The sequence below is a fragment of the Cyrtonyx montezumae genome, unplaced genomic scaffold, assembly GCF_038088225.1.
Source record: "Cyrtonyx montezumae isolate F1298 unplaced genomic scaffold, pur_monq_1.0 scaffold_10, whole genome shotgun sequence".
Lineage (NCBI taxonomy): Eukaryota > Metazoa > Chordata > Aves > Galliformes > Odontophoridae > Cyrtonyx > Cyrtonyx montezumae.
In genome coordinates this window covers 10995724-11019587 of record NW_027071826.1, presented here as the reverse complement: position 1 = coordinate 11019587, position 23864 = coordinate 10995724, and the positions used below count along the sequence as shown (strand labels likewise).

Below are 23864 nucleotides of genomic sequence, written 5' to 3'. Positions count from 1 at the left end.
AGCCTTCTTAAAGGTGCAGATGATGATGTGCAGTTTGCCTTGGGAAGATCTGTCACTGAATATTTAAGAAGAGACACCTACCTCATTCATTACAAAGTCTGATTTTCTGCAGTTTGCAAGTGTTCCTCTTCTAGATCCCTTTTAACCTTATTTTTCAAATATCTAGTTCAGAGAATTCTCTAGGATAATTAGAAGTAAAACAAACTTGGTAAATAAGTCATTTTCATTTATGTGTATTTAATTATTTTGAATGTCTTCTTATATGTTTCTTTAATGTTTTCCATGTTTTGCATCAGAATGGAGGAAGTAGCCTTTGCTCGGTGGATGACTCAAATGACCACGTGCTTTCTGTGTGGGACTGGCAGAAAGAAGAAAAGCTGGCAGATGTGAAGGTGTTGCTATATTTTGTACTACATTCTTATATGTAGATCAGAAGTTTTTGTCATAAAATGTCTCTTATAATGAGCATATTGTGCCTTTTTAGCACTTTCCATTTTACAAAATCAAAGAATAAGTGGAAAGGGAATGTTTCCTTTTGCTGCTGATTATCCTAATGTTTTTTTTGGTTTTTTTTTGTTTTTTTTAAAGAAAAAATTAGTGTATTAATTCTTGACTTTAGTAGGAAGGCCTATGCTTCAATGGGAAGACAAGGTGCTGAAAAAAAAAAACATCTTAAACTATATTTCATAAGGAGCTGTGCATTGTCTGATGTAGTTTTGAAGAATAACCTTAGATACTAACTTAAAAACACGAGAGCTTTTGGCTGTTTTTCTTCAGAATATTCTGCTAAAATGTCTTAATCTACTCAGATAAATAAGTGGCGTAAATTTTTTTCTTATATCAGGAGGCAATCAGTTTATCTAACAAGAGAATAATTTCACATTGCTTTCTTTTCTTTGAATTTTAAATTTTGATACGATGTTTTTCTCTTTCCTTTCAAGTGCTCTAATGAGGCTGTATTTGCTGCAGATTTTCACCCTACTGATACAAATATAATAGTTACTTGTGGAAAATCACATCTTTATTTTTGGACACTAGAAGGGAACTCCCTTATTAAAAAGCAAGGATTATTTGAGGTAAAATATTTATTTAATTTTCTGTTTGTATTAATGGTACAGTTGTATAGAAGTAAGTGTTAATGTGCTTTGAGGAAATCAGAACAGCACAGTCATGATTAAATTTGAAACTTTATAGGACTTTAGATTGCACTTGTGTAATCATCAGTTATGATACAATACATCTTTGGACTGCATTGTAAAAGCAGGTTGAGTTTCTTTTCAGAGCTGGTAAGTGCTGAAGTTTCCTTGCTCATTGGATGTTTACATGGATTGTCACTACAATGAAGTTTAGGAATGCAGTTACCATTCTGTTCCTTGCATTCCTGTTCATATATTCTTTATAGTACCTGTAAAATATAATTACTTCTTAACCTCTTCTTTCCTCAAGTTAAAAGAAAAGTAGATATATCTTTTTTAAAGTATTTTGTCAGAGGAAAGACAATCATCCCCCTTAGCACAGATATAAATTATGTGAATATTTTCTCTTTTACTTCTGTTCTACTCAGATACATAGACATACTAATACAAATCCAGATTGACAGCATGCTGTCTGGTTAACACTGCTTTCATTTCAAGGTCTTGATAAGGCTTTGTTCTTTAATACAGACTAAGCTTTACAGCAGTGGCATGCACAAATGAGCAATGTTTGCAGTGACTGCAGATAACTACAGTAGGGCCAAGTTAACTTGTGGAGTTGTTAGTTGCAAATACTGCAAAAAAAACAACCAAACTGTTTAGCTATGTCAGTTTTTGTACTTTGTATTAAATAAGGATGTGATACCTAGATGGTATGCTTAAACGTGGTTAGTTTTTATTTTTCAGCCTCTTTTTATTTTTTTTTACTTCAAAACTATTTATACAGGTTTTGGCCTGTCATGGTTCTATTCTTGCAAATCTAAAACTGATCTTGATTAGTAACAATTCATAGTTTGAGACAGAAAGGAGACCATGCAAACCAGTAATCAACCAACATTGTAAATAATGTCCCGAAGCACTACTAGCTCATGAAATTTTTGTCCTCTAATATATTTTGTGATTTGTTGCTGTCATCACCTTAAATACTGGGTCTCAGAGCAACATTTCTGTTACCAAACCTTAGGATACTTTCAAGAGATTATTTCTGAAACTTTACACTGCAGCCAAACTTTCTCATAGTACTTGCTGTTAAAAATTCTCATATTAAGGCTTGCATTCATCTTTGATTGTTTCTAAATACTTCATGAGTTTGAGATGCAGAAGTAGTTGGGGGATTCTGTTCATCTCTGAGCATTCCAGGTCTTGTTTCAGGCCACCTCACTCAGAATACGTCCATAACTTGTAGCTAAATGGTGTCACTTTAGGGCACCATCCTCAAACGATGCAGTTTTTTGCCTTTGCATAGATTGACTGTTTAGACTGTAGGAATGTTTTAATATCCATTGAAGACATCTAAGTAATAATAGAGTTGTGTAAGACTAAACTCAATTACTCAAATGCAAACAGTTAAGATGAACAGGTTGTGTGGTGCTGTGAGTGTATGTTTTTCATAACCATGCAGAAACAAGAGAAGCCAAAGTTTGTCCTGTGTGTGACCTTTTCTGAAAATGGTGATACTATTACAGGAGACTCGAGTGGAAACATTTTGGTTTGGGGGAAAGGTAAGAAAAGAAGCTAATAGTGAAAATTTATTATAAAAAAAACTCTGAATTTTTACTCAAGTGTAATCTCATTTTAAGAAGAATAAATTCTGTTGATCTTGTTCTTTGGGAAAACCAGTACAGTCTGGATTCTTCTTTACTAACTTATCTCTGACTGCCACAGCACAAAGTTGTGTAAAACATGTTCTCTGTGATCAAATGCTGAATCACAAAGCTGTACTGGTAATTGAGAATTTAATGACAATAAGAAATGACAAAAAAAAAATTAATTTCCTTAAGGTGATAACAAGAAACGCTGTTAACATAATCAATGATCTCAAACTCTAACTTATATCGTTACTCTGTGTTTTGCAGAAGTTATGCCTATTGACATACCCTTTAAAAGAGAAAAAATAGGTTTCCTTAGGATGCCAGGCTGAATGTCTAATTGAAAGCTTTATTTCAAAAGGACAGATGAATAGGACAAACTTCTTAAAATGCATTTTCTAGTAAGAAAAGACTATTTTAGGCAGCAGAATTTATTTTCTGCTGGAGGGCAAACAGTAACAATATCCTAAATGTTTACTTAGTATGTGAGGTGCCATGCATAGGAATAAGGAGAATCCCTTAAAGGAGGCCTTGTTAGTAAAAGGGTAAGGAACATGGATGACAGCTGGTTCTTTGTGCCTTTTCCCAAGATACATAAAGTGAAGGACAGCTTGGAACCTGGAAGGAACACGGTCCAGCTATGTAACTGATTCACCTTACTCATTTCTTTTTGTAGACTTTTTGCCATCTGAGGACTGTTAACTAAGAAACTATTAGTTTTCTTTTTGTGCTTTTAAGCAGTTGGTATATTGTGACACCGTTTCGGATGGAGTTGAGTATTGGTTTTGGACTTCAGCTTCTCTTTTATTCTCCTTGTCTTTCTCCTTTAAAACAAAATACTTGAACACTGAAATAAAACGAAGTTCAGAAATTGCAGAGTCCCTTCTACCTGCTCTTGGTCATTTTGGACTGACAGCAAACAAGGGAGATAGTGGCAGCTGCTGGCGTGGCAGGGTCACTGCAGTGCTCAGGTGCCAGACTGCTTCGTGTCAGTACTCTTTCCTGCCTTGGCTGCATGTGGTCTGTCCTGACCCACATCCCAGGAAAAAAAAGGGAATTATTTTATATGCAGCAAGATCTCCTCACATCTGTTGTTTTTTGGAGGTGAAAAAATGAAACAAAACACCTTTGTTCTTGATTTCTTATCTTAGTACAACGTAGTACAACTCAGTTTGTGTTTTTACTGTTCTTCACTCAGAGCTTTATGTTTAATAGTGGGCTGATCCCAACAGTTTGGAGCAGCCTTAGCAAGAAGTTCCCTTAATTGAAAGCATCTGTAGCTGATACATTATGTCCATAGGTGTGGCTAGAAGCAAATGTGATTCTTTGGCTGACAAAACAATTGTTTCTTCTAACTTTTTCTTCAGTACAAGCAAGGTTTCTGATGGCTGTGGGATGTCCTTGTAGGATAAAACATGGTTGGGTTATTGTTTCTTTGTTAATAATGTGCATCGTGCTACTTCAGTTCAAATGTGATGTCAATTTAACTTCTCAAGAAAGTCTCAAGGGAACCTATTTAACTTCATTTGACTTTGACTAAGGGTATGTAAATACTTCTCATTTTTGCAATGAGTGGGGATATATTCTTAAGATGAACTAATGTAGTCTCTTTTGAGGATATGAGTGTTTTGGTGCAACACTCCATTCTCACCATTAGCATTGTTTAGATGTAATCCTTGGCAGGTAGAGAAATGGAGAAAAAAATAAAGCTTGGGGAAAGAGGAGCTATGAAGCTGTGTGTTTCACTACCAGTGTCTCTTCTCCTTATATCCAGGCACCAACAGAATAAGCCACGCAGTTCAAGGGGCACATGAGGGTGGAATATTTGCACTCTGCATGCTGCGAGATGGCACACTAGTGTCAGGAGGTGGAAAAGACCGAAAGTTAATATCTTGGAATGGAAATTACCAAAAACTTCACAAAACTGAGGTGAAATCACCTATACTTAAATTTACTCTGTTGATCGAAGTGAAATTCAAGCTTCCTTTTGAAGAGAGCTTTTGAAATCATTTTCTTTCCTTATGTATATGCATTCTGTGAGAAAAGAAATCAATGGTAGAATGTGAGATCCTGTGATAATAAGCTTGTGATAGCCTAATATCCTGTTCACGTTTTGGTATTCCTTGATATTTTAAGTTCTTTTGCATTTTATATTGGAGACTTGCAGTTAATCTTTCAGAACCTAGTCTGTAACTAAAGAAACATACCTTGCAGGTGTATTGTATACCAGCAATATAAAGCCTGCTAATCCTTTGAGTGAAAATACTTCGTCTGACATTGTAGTTGCAGTTAAAACATGATTGAGTTAACACTGCATGAAGAAGCCATTTCTCTGTTGAAATTTTTGATTCATCTGTACAAATATGATGTTCCATAAATAAGGTGTTTGATGCAAGCTGTTACAGACTTTTGGAAATCAAGAAATCATTTTGTTTCTTTTCTGTGCAGCACCTTAAAATACATTTGTTAGGCCATGTGCCTTAAAAAAAAACAAAAAACAAAAAAAATCCCAAAAACATACTTGACAAATCCTTTTGTAGTCTGACTTACCTATGTTTCTTCTGAACACAGATTCCAGAGCAGTTTGGTCCAATAAGAACAGTGGCTGAGGGAAAAGGTGATGTTGTGCTAATAGGAACTACCAGAAATTTTGTCCTACAGGGGACACTGTCAGGAGATTTCTTCCCTATTACCCAGGTGAGCTGTTGCCTTTCAAGTCTTTAAGTATGTAATAGGAGTAAGAGTATTGAATCAAATGTAAGTTTCCTAAATATTAATCTATTTCACTTATAATTACAGAACTTTTGGCAAGAAATATAACTTGATAGGTTTTTAGCATCTATCCAAAGCAACATAGTTTTCTAGTATAAATACATAATTTGCTCACTTTCATCCTGTTTAAACATGCTTAGCTTTGTTGTTATTGTCCTCCTTACATTTAATTTTATTCTTTTCGTGTAGGGTCACACTGATGAACTGTGGGGACTTGCAGTTCATTCCTCTAAACCCCAGTTCTTCACTTGTGGACATGACAAACACATTACTCTCTGGGATGCTACGACTCATCGTCCTATCTGGAACAAGATTATAGAGGTATAAGTTTTAAACTCAAGTTTACTTTACTCTTTTTACAGCACTTCTTGATTTGAGTTTTTAATGAAATTATTGATATAAAAGTCAACATTTTACGGGCTGGTTCAGCTTGGTTACATGATGATTTGGATGGGGGGACCCACGGGCCCAAGCCCTAGGGAAGGGGAAGGTGAAAAGGAGAAATGGGAGATGAACCTAAAAACAGAACAACGACAGCGATCCCTTCTGCTGAGTCAGTCTGAAAGGAAAGAGTGTCTCATGATGCAAACAGTTTTTGCCTTTCTCTCTGAGTGGAGAACAGAAAAATGCAAAGCAACACAAAGTCCTCTGGGGAACGTAGTATTTCTGAGACAGGTGTACCCGGAGCTATTGATGATCCGTGGGGCTGGAGCATTAACTCCCAATGCACTGCATGATGTTATGATGTGGAATACCAATAACAAAAATCATAAAACCATGACAGTAAAGTATCTTAGTGTTAGATTAGAGAAGAAAAAATGGGTCTAAAAGATTCTTACTCACTATGTGATAATGTGATCTTAATTACTGCAAGCATCTCCAGGAACTTTTTTTTTTAAACATTTTTTTTTGACACCAGTTCTGTCTCTAAATGTTTATGCCAAAGAAGACATTCTTTTCTCCTTGAGACAGAAGTGATGTTTTGTTTCTGTTTTGAGATGCCACTATCACTTTTTTTTTCTTTCCCTCTAATCAGTCTCCTATTCACATCTAGTTATAGGTGTATGCTTCTTGGGAGATGTGTATACTGATCAGTATAATCCAAGCTTTCTTCTTAGTGTTGATATATATAAAATTGTAGCCAGTAACTTACAGATGAACCTCATATTACTTTTTGTGCGATATAATAATTATTTAATAGTTCACATGAAATTTCAAAACTTAATTGTGCAACTTTTTTCATGAAAACCTTGTTCATTATCAGGCCTCCATAACTTTTAAAGTTGAAGCTAGTACTGATAAGACTTACTGAATACGATATGTATGTGATAAATGCAAGAAGATTTAAAGTCTTAACAGAATGATATCTGCTGTACTGTTGTTCCTAGTATCCCACACCAGTTGTATGCACTTGTTAAATCACACTTGGGAATGCAGAAAAAGGTGCTTATTCTTTCTAAACAAGGTCATATTGTGTAGGATCTGTATTTTTATTGACATGAGAAGCTTCTAAATTAAATTAATTAAAAAGACGAAATCAAAAGTTCTGCTGCACTGGAAATTAAGCAGCATTTTCCCAGCTCAGTGCCTAGATTATAAAGACAGTTTGATGCATAGTACAAGGAATTAAAGAAAAAATAATTGTTCTTTTTATCTTATAAGAGGGAAATCAGCAATACTAAGAGTTTGGTTGGAGAGGCAGACTGATCATTACATTTTCTTACTTTCTGATCACTTTAGGATTTAAGATGTGATAGTGTGATTTAGATTTAAAATAAGCTATCTCCCTTTAGTCCATAGGAATACTGTACACCAGTTAAATCATGAGATGTGCTAAAATCTCAGTGGGTTTGAAAATCTATTGCTGTATTACCCAGATGCCAAATGCAAGATAAAATAATAACAGGGCACACTTAGACTACGAAAATCATAGATAAGTTAAACCAAATTTTCTAGGATCCATCTTGGTAGGCTCACTAGGTGTAAAGGTATGGTTCTACGCATACAGCTTCTTAAAAGCTGAGGGAATAATAGTTTAGTGTTTCTGATACATCTGTCATTGCAGGAACGGTATGCACAGGCCTATCTCAAAAGAGAAATGCAAAGTTTGGCCCTTTGCTCTCCTGCTTTCTGAGGAGGGGAGAGCACTTACAAGGAATTATCTCTTTACTTGAATATGAGAATATGAACAAATGTATTAACCAGATAAGCAGCTGTTTTTAGAAATAAACCAATCATCAGTTCAAAAAGGTTGAAGTTTCTACTTGCTTGACAATGATGTCCTCTGAAAATCAGGACTGGAGTGCAGCTGATTATGAGCTTCAATTAATATATAGTTATAGTTTGGCAAATATAAAGCAATCTCCAAGAAACTTTTTACTGTAATGTTTAAGAACTGCTTAGCTCACCTTTATCGTTTTGAGAAAGGTTGATGGCAACAGCAGTGGGTCCATTAAATTGGAGTTGGACTTTTTTTTTCTAAGTACATACTCTCACAATAAGAAAAGAGTACTGTTATCCATCTTGACAATAATCTCCTTATTCACCACTTGAAATGTCTTAGTATTTCACACGACTGCTTATCTAGAGTGAACAAATAATTTTGCACCAGCCTATTTCTGCCGAGGATCTATGCAAAAAAATTTTTATACAGTTACAAGTTACTGCTAAGATTAAATTTTGTTTGAACTTCTATCATATTGGAGAGAGCTCTTTTAGCATTTACTAGTTATATGAAATTCTACTTAAACAAATACCACCCAACTCCCTTCAAAACACAAACAGATATAAAACTAGGAAATTTCCCATCCTGGACAATTGTGGCTGTCCAGAACATCCTTATTGAGATGCTGCATCTGAGTAATACTTTGACTTTTTTTTTTTAATGGAGTTAGTAAGTTCTTTGAAATTAACCTCTTGTTTCCATTAACGAATATGCATTGCCCTAAGCTACTAGGGGAAGTAATTACAAATTGATTAAAATGTAAACACGTTTCATAAGTTTGCTACAGTATGATATGGTTCTAGAATAGAAGATCAAAGACATAAGATTTATCATGAGATTCATTATTGTTTTTTTTTTCTTATGCTTTAAAATGATTTTTTTCCCAGGTATCAGAAAAAATAAGCTATTTATTTTTAGATTCTCTCCTATAACCTGAAGGCTTCTGGAGCTTACTCTTTGTAACTGCAGAAACCAGGAGAAATAAAATGCCTAATTTCCATATGTTTAAATGATAAGAAGTGCAATTCCACTTTCGTCTCCAAAATAGTATACTATCTAAAGTAAAATCTTTTAAAATTGCATTTCAAAATAAGATTCCCAGTTTAGATACTAATCTGCAACTAAGCTGCTACTGGCAGATGGTGAAAAAAGTCTTTGGTGTGGCTAGAAGTTAGGTTTTCCCCCTCTGTGCAGTGAGTGTTACAGATCTTTGTTGAATGATGTTCTTGCTTGTCCATTAGGCATCAGGTAAACTGCAGCTTTGGTAATTGATTCTTAGGTCAACTCTAAGTTACTTTTGTCTCTTACTTGTTTGTGATTTGTTGAGAAGATGCCTTCACCTTTGCTAATGTTTTGAAATCCTCTGATGAGTTATTTTTAGATTAGGTAGCAAAGGAAACAGTAGCCTTATATAGAGAGAAAAAGCTATTGGGTAATATTTCAATCAATTAAAAATGGTGGTTTTTTCCTCTCAGATTTCTATTAAAAAAAAAAAAAAAAGAGTGAGGCTTACTCTGTTCCTGCAGAAGATAACTAATTCTTTTCTTCAGAATAACTTGAGCTGCTAAAAACATATCTTTCCTTCTGCAACGTTTTAGGATCCAGCACAGTCTTCAGGTTTTCATCCTTCAGCAGCTGTTGTTGCAGTAGGGACACTAACTGGAAGGTAAGATGCACAGATATGTGCCTTGGGCACCAACAAGCAGCACAATTTTTCCAGCTCAATACATCCAAGTTCATGTTCATGACTTGCAGATGTGTGCATGATATGTTCATCCCCCGCTGAATTGAACTGGATTTGAGAATGAAATGTATTTGCATTCCTTTAGTGTCCAGAAATCCTATTCTTGGAGCAGTGCACTGTTTGCTGAGTATTGCATGAGCATGGAATGAGGAAATGGTTTCTGTCCTGAGAGTGTGACGATCTCAGATCAGCACCAGGAGGCAGGTTTTGGCAGAGCACAGGCAGTCTGGGTTAGCATCAGATGGTGGATGGAAGCTGCTGTCATGGTACCAGTGACATATGTCTTAAATTTGTGTCCACTGCGGCAAAGTAGAGTTGAATGAAGGAGCCTGAGATAAGCATTTAACTTTGTTGGTGTTTACAGAGTGCTAGTCTGAGGCTTAGAAGGCAGCATAGAGGAAATCTCTTAGAAAAAGAATGTTCATTTGAAAATTTAACAAGTGGTCGATCAGCTCTGCTGCACTAATGTCAAGAAGCTTTAACAAAATTTCAGCATAGGTCCCACTGTGCTAAGCAGTGTTAAAATGCATATTAGGAGGCTTCTTCTGCCTGAAGAGTGTAATCTGTAGACAAGTCAGACAAAAAGCAGGCTGAAAATTAGTACCTCTGTTTTACAGAAGAGATTGAACCACTGCTCGCATCCTGGATCAGTGGCAGACCCTTGGTGTCTGTGATTGTCCAAGTCATGGCAGAGTGCCTTTGTCATAACTTCCTCCTCTCCTTTAGTGTCACTTGAGGGCAGACTTTGCCATTAGTACTAAAAGCAGTTGTGTTTAACTGAAAACGTACAGAATGTTCATAGCTTGTGAGCCAAGATTATTTGATTATTTGCCCTGAAAAGTATGTTAGAAGCCTTGTGAGGATTCTTTTCAGTGGATTATCATTAGCACTATATTTTGTCATTAATGCTTTGTCGCAAGTATTGAAATGCAGTTCTTATATTTGTCCCAAAATTTGTTCCAAAATTAAATTTTAATTGAAAATATATTAACAAAGCTAGTCATAATGTCAGAAGAGAACAGTCTAGATTCTTTTGTTCTAGGAGTTAATGTAAGCATCAATTGAATTGTTAATATAGTATAGAGGAATCTTAAAGGAGAAGGGTCATTATATGTAATTTTTTCTTTATTTTAATGCAGAGCTCATAGTAAAACAGAATAAAATCTGAAGGTTGCTATCTGGATCAGTGTCTCATAGTTATTCCAGTTAAAAAAAAGATTGGAAAGAAACTATCCTGGGAAAGTAAAAATAAAACAAAATGAATAGAAGTTGCTGTTCTTCTTTCGCTGGTGTAAAACTTGTGCTATTTTGACAGAACAAAAGTTGGTCAAGATTGTAGCAGATTTAATTTTCTTATTAGTCTCTTTCTGTATTTACAACAGGTGGTTTGTGTTTGACACAGAAACAAAAGACTTGGTCACTGTACACACAGATGGAAATGAACAGCTGTCTGTAATGCGTTACTCACCAGGTTTGAGAGCATTTATTTACTAGATTAAAAAATATATTCTTTTGTTATTAATTGTTTAGGGTTTATTTCTTTTAAGACAATTTCCCACTTGAAATGCTTAAATTGAAAATGAATATGCAGTGTAACACTGGTCCTGCATGGCTGATGTCTTAATCTCTGGGGCCCACTGCTTCCATCCTACCCACTGTGTTCGTTCTGGCTTCACTGGGAAGGAAAAAACAAATGCAACTGAACTGTGCAGGTTGTTGCAATTAAGTTAGCTCTAAATGGGCTGTTACTGTTTCCAGAAGTGCCATCTGTTTCTGATAGTTTCTGTGTGAATTTGCAGTGTTATAACCTTGCAACATACATCAATTACAACTTAAAAAACACAGTTTTTCAAGATCATCCTTTTTCAATATCATGGCCTTTAAGTACAGTTCCTATAGTATAACTTTTCTTAGTGGAATAATTACGGTTGAGTTCTGTGTTTTTTAGATGGAAATTTCCTGGCAATAGGTTCCCATGACAACTCTATTTATATATATGGCGTAAATGAAAATGGAAGAAAGTACACTAGAATTGGCAAATGTTCGGTGAGTAAACTTCTTTTCTTCCCTCCTGGTACAATGACATCATAAATATGCTTTGCACCATTAGTTTGGTCACATCAGAGATACTGTTAGTTCAGTTAATGCCATATTTTTCTCTCTGTAGGGTCATTCCAGCTTCATTACTCATCTGGACTGGTCTGTTAACTCACAATATCTTGTATCTAATTCAGGGGACTATGAAATCCTATACTGTGAGTAAAAATCATATTTAACCATTTTGTATAAGGTTCATGCAGTCTAATTCAGATTTAAAATTTAAATGAGACCATATAGCTGCCAAGATAGACCATATGTTTTAATTCATCTGCTGCAATCAAAATCTGATTTGAAAATTAAAAGTGCTTGTCATACTCTTTCTTGTTTATTTTATTTTTTATTTTTTGTAGGGATCCCCTCTGCTTGTAAACAAGTAGTGAGTGTTGAAACAACGAGAGATATAGAGTGGGCCACATACACCTGTACTTTAGGATTCCATGTTTTTGGTAAGCATCTTTTCTCTTAGAAGCTTTTATCATTGTTGTTATTCACAAATACTGGGGATGCCAATCCTTTCTTGTGAAACATGACTATTCATACTTCAGGGGTAAATACAGAACTTCTGTTATGCCATTCTCATTACAATCTGTCCTCTTCTTTCAACCCAGAAAGACTGGGATTTAATATTCTTGCTAGCTGCAAGTATAAATATTAAATTAAGACACAAGTGAGAGGAAAGAAAAGAAACCACACTCTGTCCTTTCTGTCACACTAGTGCTGCTTCTCATCTCTCAATTTCAAGTTCCATTTCTATTGAATTGTCAGTCATTTATGCGGCCATTGGGCCAAATCTCCACATCAGACCAGTTTCCTTTGCATTAGTTACTGTGCAAACACAAAAGGGATGGCAGACCTATCATTATGTACTTCAGTGTAATTTGATGCCAGTTTGATAGAATATGTAACAATTAAATGACATGAAAGAAGTAAAAATGTACCAAAATCATAATGAGTTATTTCTATGGGACTTTTGCTGCTTTTGAAGGGGCTGCTTCCTATTGTGTGCTCTATATTTTATGTTCAGTTATTCCACAGTGCACCTGGAACTGCACGGATCATTATTAAAACTGAATGCAAGAACCATCAAATACTTGAGTTCTTAAGTTAAAATAGGAAGTCATCAAAGATGTTCAAAGAGGAGTCTGTTTTTAGTATAAGCAGTGAGCAGAGAAGATTTTTGCCTATGTTTCGGGAAGAATAAATGCACTGATGTGTCTGAAAGCAGCCAGAAAGGACATGTTTTTACAGCCTAAAAGATGGGATGGCAGTAGCAATATGCCAGGAAGAAACATTCAAATTTGGTAATGTTTAACTGACAGGCACCACTTGGGTATCACAACAACATACAGATTTAGTTAAGAGGAGCAAGTCTGCATGTTAACATCATTCATTTCTCACATGAGGAATGAAGGCCTGCAAAAAACCATTAATGTATTCAAGTCCGCAGCACTTGGGGTCGGATTACGTCTGACAAAGTTACAAAGTCTTTGCATTTAGTATCAAAGTTTCACACATAGGGAACCTATAGAAATATTGCAGACGTTTTTGTTCTTAGTCTTCTGTGTAGAATAGGTTTAATTTAAACTACACATTGCTGCTAAAGCAACAAGTATGAGGAATAAATAAGGGTAGCTGGTAATGTGAGTAATTATGGCAATTATTATTTTATTAATGTAATAGAAATTGTGAGGAAGTTAATCAATAGTTAGAATTTTAAAGTGAAAGGATGTAAATTATTCAAAAGGGATATGTGAAAAAGAACAGAGTGCAGTATATACTGAGGATTCATAGGCATAGTTAGGTTCAGACTGGGGAGGTACAAAGATAGCACTGAATAATTATAAGTGAATAAAAAAAAGAATTTTAATGAGGACAGAGTTGCCCATCCTCATAGAAAGACATGTGATTAGAGAGTTTTTTTTAATACGTGGTATAATCAGTCAAAACACAGGAACTGCTTTAGGGTATGAAGTTTTAACAATTCCAGTGTCTCTTGGGAAAGGAATTGCAGTACAGTTGACCACCCAGCAAGTTCCCCAAGTAATTTTCAAAGGGAAAATAGATGAGGACCTCGAGGGGAGTTTATTCCAGGTGGGACTCAACTGAGGTGGAAAGAACTTACTGAGACTGTAGTGCATCTGCTAAGGGATTTGATTTAGTTGCTAAGGGATTTGATTTAGTAGTTTAGTGGGTAGGGATGGTGATAGGACGATGGTTGTACTAGATGATCTTGTAGGTCCTTTCCAACCTAATGTATATATGAATCTATGCATCCTGTGTAGGAATGAATGGAATCAGGAAGGCCATATGAGAAAAGAGCAACAAAATGAAATCAGTGGACTTCAAGGGGGCAAGCTTCATAAATCCAAAGTTCTGTTTGGGAATATCTGAAGCTGGAGAACAGGAGTTGGGGAAATGTGGTAATTTCTTAAATGATCTGATGGTTGGAAACTCGGCTAGCCCAGAAAGATAGAAATGGCAGCAAGACAGAAACTTGGTTAAACTGTTTGAAGCTGGTTAAACCTAGTAGGAAGAGAAATGCTGAAGGTAGAAACTGCATAGTTGTGACGTGTGCAGTAATAACCAGAGAAACAATGAGTACTGAGATGCTGCGTGGGGAGGCGGAAGAGGAGAGTTGATACTGTGACAGCTGAGGTGTTAAGACTTTTTTTTTCTTCTATGTGTCTTAATTAGAAGACCTTCTATAACCTGATGGCTAATCCAGTTAGTATCAGTAAGACTTTTGCTTTGGGTAGGGAAGAATAAATTTCAAAATTAGATATTTTTCAAAGTATCAGCCTGCGACAAACTTTGTTGTATCTCTGGAAACACCTGATAAGCATAATCTCAAGACCATCAGTATTTTCATGACCTCACTGAGAAGAGGTTAAGTACTGGAAACATGGAAAAGGATGGACATGATATCCGTTGATTCATGTACTTCAGAGCCCAAGTGGGGAGGATAAAGTGCAAAGTTAGTGGCTTGAAAAACAAACTGAAGAATCTTACAAATTATAAATTGTAAGCAAGTCTCGTAATGTTGGAAGTCCCTCTATCCTTCAGTACATTGTGCCCTATGAGCAGAGACAGTATGAAGTTTTTAAGTTTTTGCCAGGGTTGCCCTACTGGCCATCAAAGAAGCAACGATGTCATCTTGGACAGGAGGTATTTAGGATGTTGGTTGTTCACTAACTGCTGGCTGACTGAACATAGGGCTTTCTCACTGTAATAGAACCACGTTACAATCACAGATAAGCATGCATAGCATTCACAGTTCGTCATAATCAAGGCAAGATGGAAAATGAACATTGATCTCTTGAACACCTGTATTCAAGTATGGAAACAGGTCAGTCAGCCTGGAAGTGTTTAGAGGTGATTCAACTGAAAATCAGCACCATGTAAGGAAATGTGTTCAGTGTGGGATTTCTTAGTGATACAAACACGTGTAAAGGACAAAAGACCATAAAAGGCTTCCTGATCTGTATGCTATTGCAAAGAGCAGCTTGGGCTGCTGGATGCACAACCCAAGAGACCTCAGGTCATATTGCATGTTTCTTTTGGCTCAGTTTTAGAAAAATCCATTTGTCAGGGTGAAGGACCGGGGAAGAAGAAATGTCAGGTGCTGTGAAAAACCCCAAAACATTGCAAGCAAAGCAGAGGTGCAACTGGTTGGGATCAACAGTGTCTATAAGGCTGTGCAATGGATTTTATTTTAGAATATTTTAGAATATTTTTCATTAATGGCATGGATGATAAGTGTGTATAATTTGTAGATAGCGTGAAGTGAAGCTGTAGGATTAGCAAATTGACAAACAGAGGAATGGTATGAAAAAATAAGGCAATTCTTTAGGGACAAAAGAAGGTTGTAAGCCTGAACAGCAGAACCCAGTTGTACAAATAACAGGCAAGAGAGCGGTTCTGCACAGAAAGATCAGATTACTCTTGCATGCAAACTAAACGTGACTAACTCTGTTATGCTATTATTAAAAAAGGCAGATGAATAAGAAGGATACGTAATAAAAAGGATGCAACACAAAATATGAGATAATCATTCATTTATCTGCATCTGTTTCAGTAACAGCTGGAATAGTGCTTCTGGCGTTTATGTATTGGACCAATAGATAATGTAGGTGAAGCACTGACGAACAAGAATAATTACAAGTCTATATATTGTTCTGTGAGAAGAGATGTAGTGAATGAATTTATGAAAAGAGAAAAAGAAAAGAGCATGGCATCAGTCTTCAAACCAGAGAATGGAATTGGTCTCTTTTATCACATCTACAGAAGATGAGGGGAAAAAAACTGGGCTAATTTTTCAGCAAAGATGATTAACTTATGTACTAGAAAAAAAAACAGCATGGCACTGAGATCTCTTTGAAAGAGCACGGAATCTCAAAGAGAAAACAAACAGAACTGATATTCTTCCTCTTTTTTTGAAATGGCAATCCTTTTCTTAAAACCATTTCCTTTAAGGGCTCTCAGATTATCATACTAACATCTTGAGAAAACTCCTGTCTGTTTTTCAGCCTGCTCTCTGTTAACAGACTTTCTGTGCCTCTATATTCTATGTAGCATTCATGAGTAGCAATTATACTGCATTTCTTCTTGCACGTTCCTTTGTTTTCTTCCCTGCCTCCACACAGGTCAGAATAGCAGGTGATCCACAAATCAATACTGTTTCATTGTCTTTACAGTAATGTGCAACTCTGTAACGATCACTCACATAAAGTCATGATGAAATCACTTCTTAGTGCTTTTTTTGCTTATGTGGAGAGATGTAAAGATTAGATTTGGGAAGAATTGCATGCAGATTCAAGCTACTGTTCCACAGTAGGAATAGATTCCTATTTTGATGGCCACATAAAGGAAGCTGAGTGTACCTGCCCTGCCATGGGTGTCCTTCAGGAAGGGGGTAGCAAAAGCAGCAGGGAGAAACACGTACCTCATCCTGAAATGCAATGACAGTGAAGTAAGAGCTTGCACTCAAGTAGTAGAGCTTCACAGGAACATTGCAATGAATTTTGTTTTTTCTATTTTAACCAAATCGCATCGACAGAACAGGTATTATTGCTAATTATGTCTGTGGCCCCTGAAAGTCAGGCATCATTTATGCAAAAAAAGGGTTGGAACAACAACCAATTATGGAAATCATCCAAAAAAAAAAAAAAGACACAAAACTGCATACAATAAAGCTAAAATCTCAATAGCTGATGGGATTTTATTGCAATTTCAGCAGGCAAGCACTTGGAAGCTTTAAAGATTTGATGCAAAGATTGACCTTGCATTGGGTGCCCACGGTTGAATTTTAGAATAACAATTTGTGCAAGGACAACGAGGAGTAGAGTGTGTGTGGAGGAAGAGTTAATAAAGTACTTATATCTAAAGAAAAGCATTTAAAAATGTAGAGCAATCTGTTTCCTTTTGAGGGATTCATTTTAAATAACAATTAAAACCATACAGTTTCTTGTGCCGTAAGGTGTAGACTAAGTAATACAAAGAAAGCACACTGAGTCATACATGGGTAGTTATTAAGGCTATAGTAATGTGAAGAAATGTTTACCACCTCCATTAATAAGCAGAAGGGAAAACAAAAGCAGGGACGTGTTATTTGTTACACAAACATACCGAGGTTCTTTCAGGCTCTGAGATATGTCTTTGATTCAGCAGAATTCTATTTTTTTTTTTCTTGTAGAATAAAAAGCACTTTGATTGGAGAAATTGAAATAGTTGTGTGCTTAATTTCCTATTATTAGGACCTGGTCTTTTGCTGCTTCTGGAGGATGCATACTAACTCAAGTGCGGTTACTTTTCTAGTTTTTTAAGCAAGTGTCAATATTGAAACAAAACCTTCAGCTGTCAATTCAGTTTCTGTTGTAGAAGCACTTAATTAGTCCCTCCTTGTTCCAGGGGTATGGCCTGAAGGTTCGGATGGAACAGATATCAATGCTGTTTGTCGATCACATGGGAGAAAACTGCTGTCAACAGGGGATGATTTTGGCAAAGTGCATCTCTTCTCATATCCGTGCTCGCAGTTTAGGGTAAGGAATTTCAGAACAACTCACTTCTGTAACTTAGAGAAATGCACGAAGCGTTGTTTTCCTGTTTACAAATGAAAAAGGCAAAGTAGGGTCACATATACAATGCAGGAGTTTACTTAAGCCTGAGAGTAACATTCAATTTTGATGTAATGTTGAAGTACTTTAAGAGTGATAGGATGCCTTGGTTTCATTGCAGCTTGAATGTTATAATGATACGCTTTTATGACACTTGACATTCTCACTTGTGGTGTTTTCTAGGCTCCCAGCCACGTGTACGGTGGACACAGTAGTCATGTAACTAACGTAGACTTTCTCTGTGAGGACACCCATCTCATCTCCACAGGTGGAAAAGATACAAGTATTATGCAGTGGCGAGTCATATAGAGGAAACATCTGTGTGAGCATCCCCAGTTGAGTCGGCCATGCACAGAACTTATGTATAAACTGTATATTTAAAACTTAACAGTATGTTTGCAGTTTAGCCTGGTCACTGTGATTTTTGTTTAAAAAATTCTTACAAACCTCAGGAAAATTAAGCCCTGTGCTGGTTACTTTACTCAGTTTAGTGATTTTTTTTTCTCTTTGTTGTCACACCTTAAGAATGATTATTTTTTCTTTTGTGTACAATATACAAAGCAGTACAAGTTTAATATGAAAACGTGGCTTGACAGTTTGCAATACAGTGGTATCAGCAGAATGTGACTATCTTAAATGTTGTCTATAAACACTGCTAAAATGGTCACAAAAATGCCTTTCAAAAACTGTATATATGTGCTTACTCGTTTCACTATCTACACTTTGTACTGTATACCTACTTATTTAGAAGAGTCTTTGGCAATGTCAAGGTACTAAATTGCTTCTGATAGAGGATGATGAATCGATACAAAACGTATAAAGAAGATGCAAACAGTAGCATTCTTGATCTGCAAATGTGAATGCTGGTAAATGTACGTTCTCTTGAGAGTAGCACGCTTTGAGTACCACCTGTGAAGAGCTATATTCCCTTTCAGAGGAGTGAAGCAGCAGATTATGTCCTGGTTTGAGCTGACTATCTCAGCAGGGTTTACAGATGGCCTCATGGTTCAGGTATTCCGGAGAAGTCTCAATTCAAAATCTTTTTACTTGTATATGACAAATTTCTTTTTGCAAATGAAAACACAAAAGGCTTGATCACATCCCCACTCTTGGTTGATATATTTAACTAATATGTATATTAATCAGCATGATGCTATATTGTACATGTATAAGATTTTAGCAGTTCATAACAAATGGTAAGGCAACCCAGCTTTACTTTTTTATGCTTATGGATATTGTATATTTGTATTTTAAGACCAAGTAGACCAAGTCTAAAGATATCTTTTTAAGTGTACCATAAACCTGCATAGGGTAAAGGAAGTCTTCAAACCTACATGAAATATTAATGTGTAACTTCTGGCCCCTGTGTTTTGTGCATGGATGGATATTTATAGTATGAAACAAGATTGTGTTTTGCAATGAAGTAATAGTGGAGGTGGTATAAAATGGTTAAGAAGGCCTTACCAATGGTGATTGTGACACAGATCAAAATGTATTGTTTACTTTGAGGAATGTATCTGAAGAATTTTAAGAGAGAGGAGTCTTAAGTGGACTCGAAACAATATTAAAATTTTGCTTGTAATGGACAGTAGGCATTAATGCTCTGAACTCTAAAGCACTGGTTGTTTAGAGTGATTTAAATGAAATGGAATCAATAAATTTTGAAACTTTTTTTTATTACATCTCCAACCTCCTACACTGAAAGTGCAGGACACCAATAAACATGTATTAAAATGAATTTTCACTGCATTCTTACTGCGTAGTACAGTATATTTGCTTTAACATTAAATGCCAGAAGAGACAGGCTTTTACCTATTGATACACATCTGTGAATTCAAGATTCCAGCTTTTGAAAATATTTGGGAATAAAATGTGAATTTTGTGATACATAATTTCATGCATTACCATTACTCTGAGAATGGGAACTGCACACATGGATGGTAAAGCTCTGCTTCCACAGAGGGGGAGAAGTACATACTGCTTGCTTTCACCTATAGTCTTTCTTGGTTCTGCCTGCCTCGTACATACCATTTATTTCTCAGTGCTTGACTGGCAGAGGAGTGTCATTCCACTGCATGGGGTGATGTTTGCAACGAGAACTCCTGGCACTTCTCTGTGTTAGGAATCTGTCCTCAGGTAAGACTGAAGCCATGATTTCAGTCACTTTAGACTGACATGCCCTCACTGCTTCTTATTCCTACCCCATGCAGCAGTGCAAGAGTTAATGGAACTATACATTAGCTATATTAGGAGAGTTACAAAACAGCAAACATGTTTGCTCAGGTGTCTCCTCAGGCTTCGCTGTGTGGCTGTATGAATGCTTGTACTGTTGCAGAGGAAGCTACAGTGTGAAGAAGGAAGTACGTGGACGGAGAGTAGTGGTGGAACAGCTTCCTTCGATGGCAACATCCATCTCCCACTGTTTGATGTGTGTGAAATTAAGGCATGTTTCTGCTCTTCCTAACGTTAAACCAGTCCAAAGAAGCCATAATATTCAAATGCCAGTTTTGTCTAGATAGCTAGTTGATTGGCACTGTACTTCGTGCTTATTAATTGCTCTGTGTTAGCACATGGGATCCTTTCAGTGTATTTTTGCATTTAGAATTGTAGGTGTCTTGTTACTTGCAACAGAAAAAGCAAGAGCTGCCAATTGAGTTGGCTGTTCCTTTTTTCATCTCTCTTCTGCTGTGCTCCTGTTTTGGCTGTATTTGGGATCTCCCTCTTCACTTTAAGCTATTATTCCTTAGAAGAAATAACTGAGTTTATCCCTACGGTTACTGATCAAAAGGGATTATCAAGAGTCCCATCCCACGTGAGTTCCTGCTGCTCCTCTGTTTCTAACTTTCACTGTTCAATATCTCTTTGTTCCTCTATGAAAACAAGATAAATATATTAGCAGAGCTGGCAAATGGTGAGTAACTTTTGGAGCCAAATATCCGTTTGATGACTGTTGAAGTTATTTGCCTTTCTTTATCCAGGAAATTCTATGCAATTTAACCATTGCTGTTTATGATCTTCAGCTCTCCCCTGTTCTACTCTTATTCTTCAGTTCTTGCATTTATTTATTTTCACAGGAAAGTCTTTTTTTTCCCTCTAAAAATAATAGGAAGGGAAAGAAAAGGTTTATATCTCAACTTATTTCAATTGTTCTTCAGCAATTAGGACTCTTATGCCTGTATTCCTCCATCTGAAGCTGTTTCTGCAGCAGTTGTCTTTTTTTCTGCCTTTCCATACAGCACAAGGATAACTCTCAAGGAATGGCTGGCCTTCAAATCCTTCTATGCTTCTGAACTTGGCTGGAGCAGGTTTAGCATTGCTTAAAAAAAGAGGTTCAAGCTATTAACTCAGCCTTAAACTATTCATAAAACAAATACATATGCTTTCAGAAGGCTTTCTTTCCCCTTGCATGTGCTTATAGGCCGAGCATTGAATCAGTCTGTGTTATAGAATCACACATTTTCAGGTAGAGGCTTTTCATGGTTTTGTTTATCTCCTATGACTGTTTTCAGACATTTTTTTCCTGACAGCCTTGTTTTATTTTATGTTTTACTGGAATTATTACCTGAACATCAATGATTACTAAGATATTGATGGTAGTGCTGAGGTTTGACAAGTTGTTAACATTAAGAGGTGTTGATTTTATGCAGAAGAGATCTATAAAAATCAGTTGCTGCATAGTTGATAAAATACCATGAAAAAAATGTTCAGTGTTTTTTTAAAACTATTTTAATTAGTAACTTAAAATGGATCCAGTCCTGTTCAACATCTCCATCAATAATCTCATTGAGGGGATAGAGTCCACCCTCAGCAAGTTTGCTGATGATACAAAGCTGGGAGGAATGATTGACACACCAGAAGGCTGTACTGCCATTCAGTGAGGCCTGGACAGGATGCAGAGTTGGGCAGAAAGGAACCAGATGAGGTTTAACAAGAGCAAGTGCAGAGTCTGGCACCTAGGGAGGAGTAACTGCATGCACTGGTATAGGTTGGGGGTGAGCTGTTGGACAGGAGCTCTGAGGAGAGGAACCTGGGTGTCCTGGTGGATGACAGGCTGGCCATGAGCCAGCAGTGTGCCCTGGTGGCCAAGAAGGCCAATAGCATTCTGGGGTGCATTAAAAAGAGCGTGGCCAGCAGGTCAAGGGAGGTGATCCTCCCCCTCTGCTCTGCCCTGGTGAGGCCTCACCTGGAGTACTGTGTCCAGTTCTGGGCTCCCCGGTACAAAAAAGACAGGCATCTCCTGGAGAGAGTCCAACAGAGGACCACAGAGATGATAAAAGACATGGAACACCTCCATTATGAGGAAAGACTGAGAGACCTGGGCCTGTTCAGCCTTGAAAAAAGAAGACTCAGAGGGGATCCGATCCACGTCGATGAATATCTGAGGTATGAGAGACAAAGGGACGAGGCCGGACTCTTCTCAGCAGTGTGTGGTGATAGAACGAGGGGGAATGGCCACAAACTGATGCATAGGAAGTTCTGCACAAAAGCATATGGGAACTTCTTCATAGTAAGGGCGATGGAGCACTGGCACAGCTGCACAGAGAGGTGGTGGAGTCTCCTTCTCTGCAGACGTTCAAGACCCGCCTGGACACCTACCTGTGACACCTACCTGTGCAACCTGGGCTAGGGAGCTGCTGTGTCAGAGGGGGTTGGACTCGATGATCTCTAGAGATCCCTTCCAACCCCTACAATTCTGTGATTCTCGAATACAAGGTCATATTTCCTATATGAAAAGCTTGCATTAAATTCGTTCTTCAAAAGAATTAAATTTAGAAATATGCTCTTTCTATTCAAAATTATTAATGTGACAACAGCTCATAAGGGAGACCAGAGGCCCTTTCCTGCAGCCTGGCACTTCCTGTTTCTTCAGACTGTGCTCAGAGAAGCTCCTGTGTTTTCTCCTACATCCCTGGAACCAGTGCTGTTGACAGATCACTCGACTGCATCCTCCAAATTTTTACAGATGGTGTGGAAAATGTCACTTCAATTACTAGTGAAAAGAACAGACGTGGGGGAAGCCTAAATAGCAGTCTTTTTCTCCCATTACTGGCCTGCCTTCCTCACCATGCTGGAGCAGCCTCATCCTTTCCACGCTGCTCACCTTGCTGTGGGCTGCCCTGAGGAAGAGATGCCCCAAGATAGATCCCTGCGTAGTCCCGAAGGTGGGAGGTAAGGAAGCAGATCCTGAGAGTGAGGAAAACTGAAACAGTGTCTCTCTGCTTCTGGATAAATGTAGTTGGCAGCTGGATTGTGTGAGAACGTTAGTGGTTCACGTTCTTGTTGAGAGGGATTTGTGTTTCTCCTTAGTCATGCAGTTTTGCTGCAATTTCATTTTTCCTAACGGAACAACTTCCTTTAAATAAATATAGACTGTGGTAATTTCTGAGGCATCGAGGGCAGCTTGGAGTAAACTCTCACTACTAAATGTGGTAGACATGTTCTCATCTGTGCCAGCCGTAGCTCACTTCTAGGAGCCACGTGGGGGACCTTCACCAGCCAGGATGTTTCACAGCACTGTGGGTTCTCCTTGGCCTCCCACCAGATGTGGAAGCACAAGCAGGCGCTGACTCCTTTTGGCAGAGCACTGTGACACTTTCAATGGCACTGGAGGCCACAGGTGCTTCCTTTAGACCTCATATTTTGTCTGTTGATGGAAGCTCCACATCATACGTACATGTCATACAAAAATTGGTTCTTCCCCACCAGCTCCACTGTCCTACGTTAGCAGGTTTGTTTTGGCCACGTTTTGGCTCTCTACAAACTACTTAGACACTTTCATTCATTCATTGTGGACACATGTGCACCCCAAGGCCCTGGCTCAAGGTGCTGAAGGTATGGCCATGGGCGTGGGTCCCTGCTCTCTGGGTGCCCATGCAAGTGAATGAGTTTTTGGCAGTAGCCTCTAAGAGATGAACATTTGTGGAATCTGACCTGTGGGATTACCTGGAGTGAACGTTTAGCTGGAGGGAAGGAAGTTTGGCTGTTCTGTGGAGTCTGCTTATCAGCACTGTGTGTGCTAAGTTTGCTCTAGATTCCAGACTGCGCAGTAGAGAAATCTCCTTCAGGCTGTGCTGTCATTGGGGGTAGGAAGCAAAAATTAATGGGCTGGATCAGTTTTGCAGCCATGTT

General features: G+C 37.5%; 1 protein-coding gene across 3 annotated transcripts in view; it reads left to right on the top strand.

Annotated features, from left to right (window-relative positions):
• Positions 1-19591, top strand: part of EML1 (EMAP like 1) — a 78121-nt gene extending 58530 nt beyond the window's left edge. For all 3 annotated transcript variants that reach the window (XM_065749962.1, XM_065749970.1, XM_065749977.1), the window contains 13 exons: positions 297-392; positions 942-1076; positions 2596-2695; positions 4557-4711; positions 5354-5479; positions 5744-5875; positions 9377-9444; positions 10905-10993; positions 11471-11568; positions 11690-11777; positions 11973-12068; positions 17530-17660; positions 17919-19591. In XM_065749962.1, coding sequence (XP_065606034.1) covers positions 297-392; positions 942-1076; positions 2596-2695; positions 4557-4711; positions 5354-5479; positions 5744-5875; positions 9377-9444; positions 10905-10993; positions 11471-11568; positions 11690-11777; positions 11973-12068; positions 17530-17660; positions 17919-18044 — 1440 coding nt within the window. In that variant the 3' untranslated portion in view covers positions 18045-19591. The remainder of the gene's footprint in view (positions 1-296; positions 393-941; positions 1077-2595; positions 2696-4556; positions 4712-5353; positions 5480-5743; positions 5876-9376; positions 9445-10904; positions 10994-11470; positions 11569-11689; positions 11778-11972; positions 12069-17529; positions 17661-17918) is intronic.
• The last annotated feature ends 4273 nt before the right edge of the window (positions 19592-23864 follow it).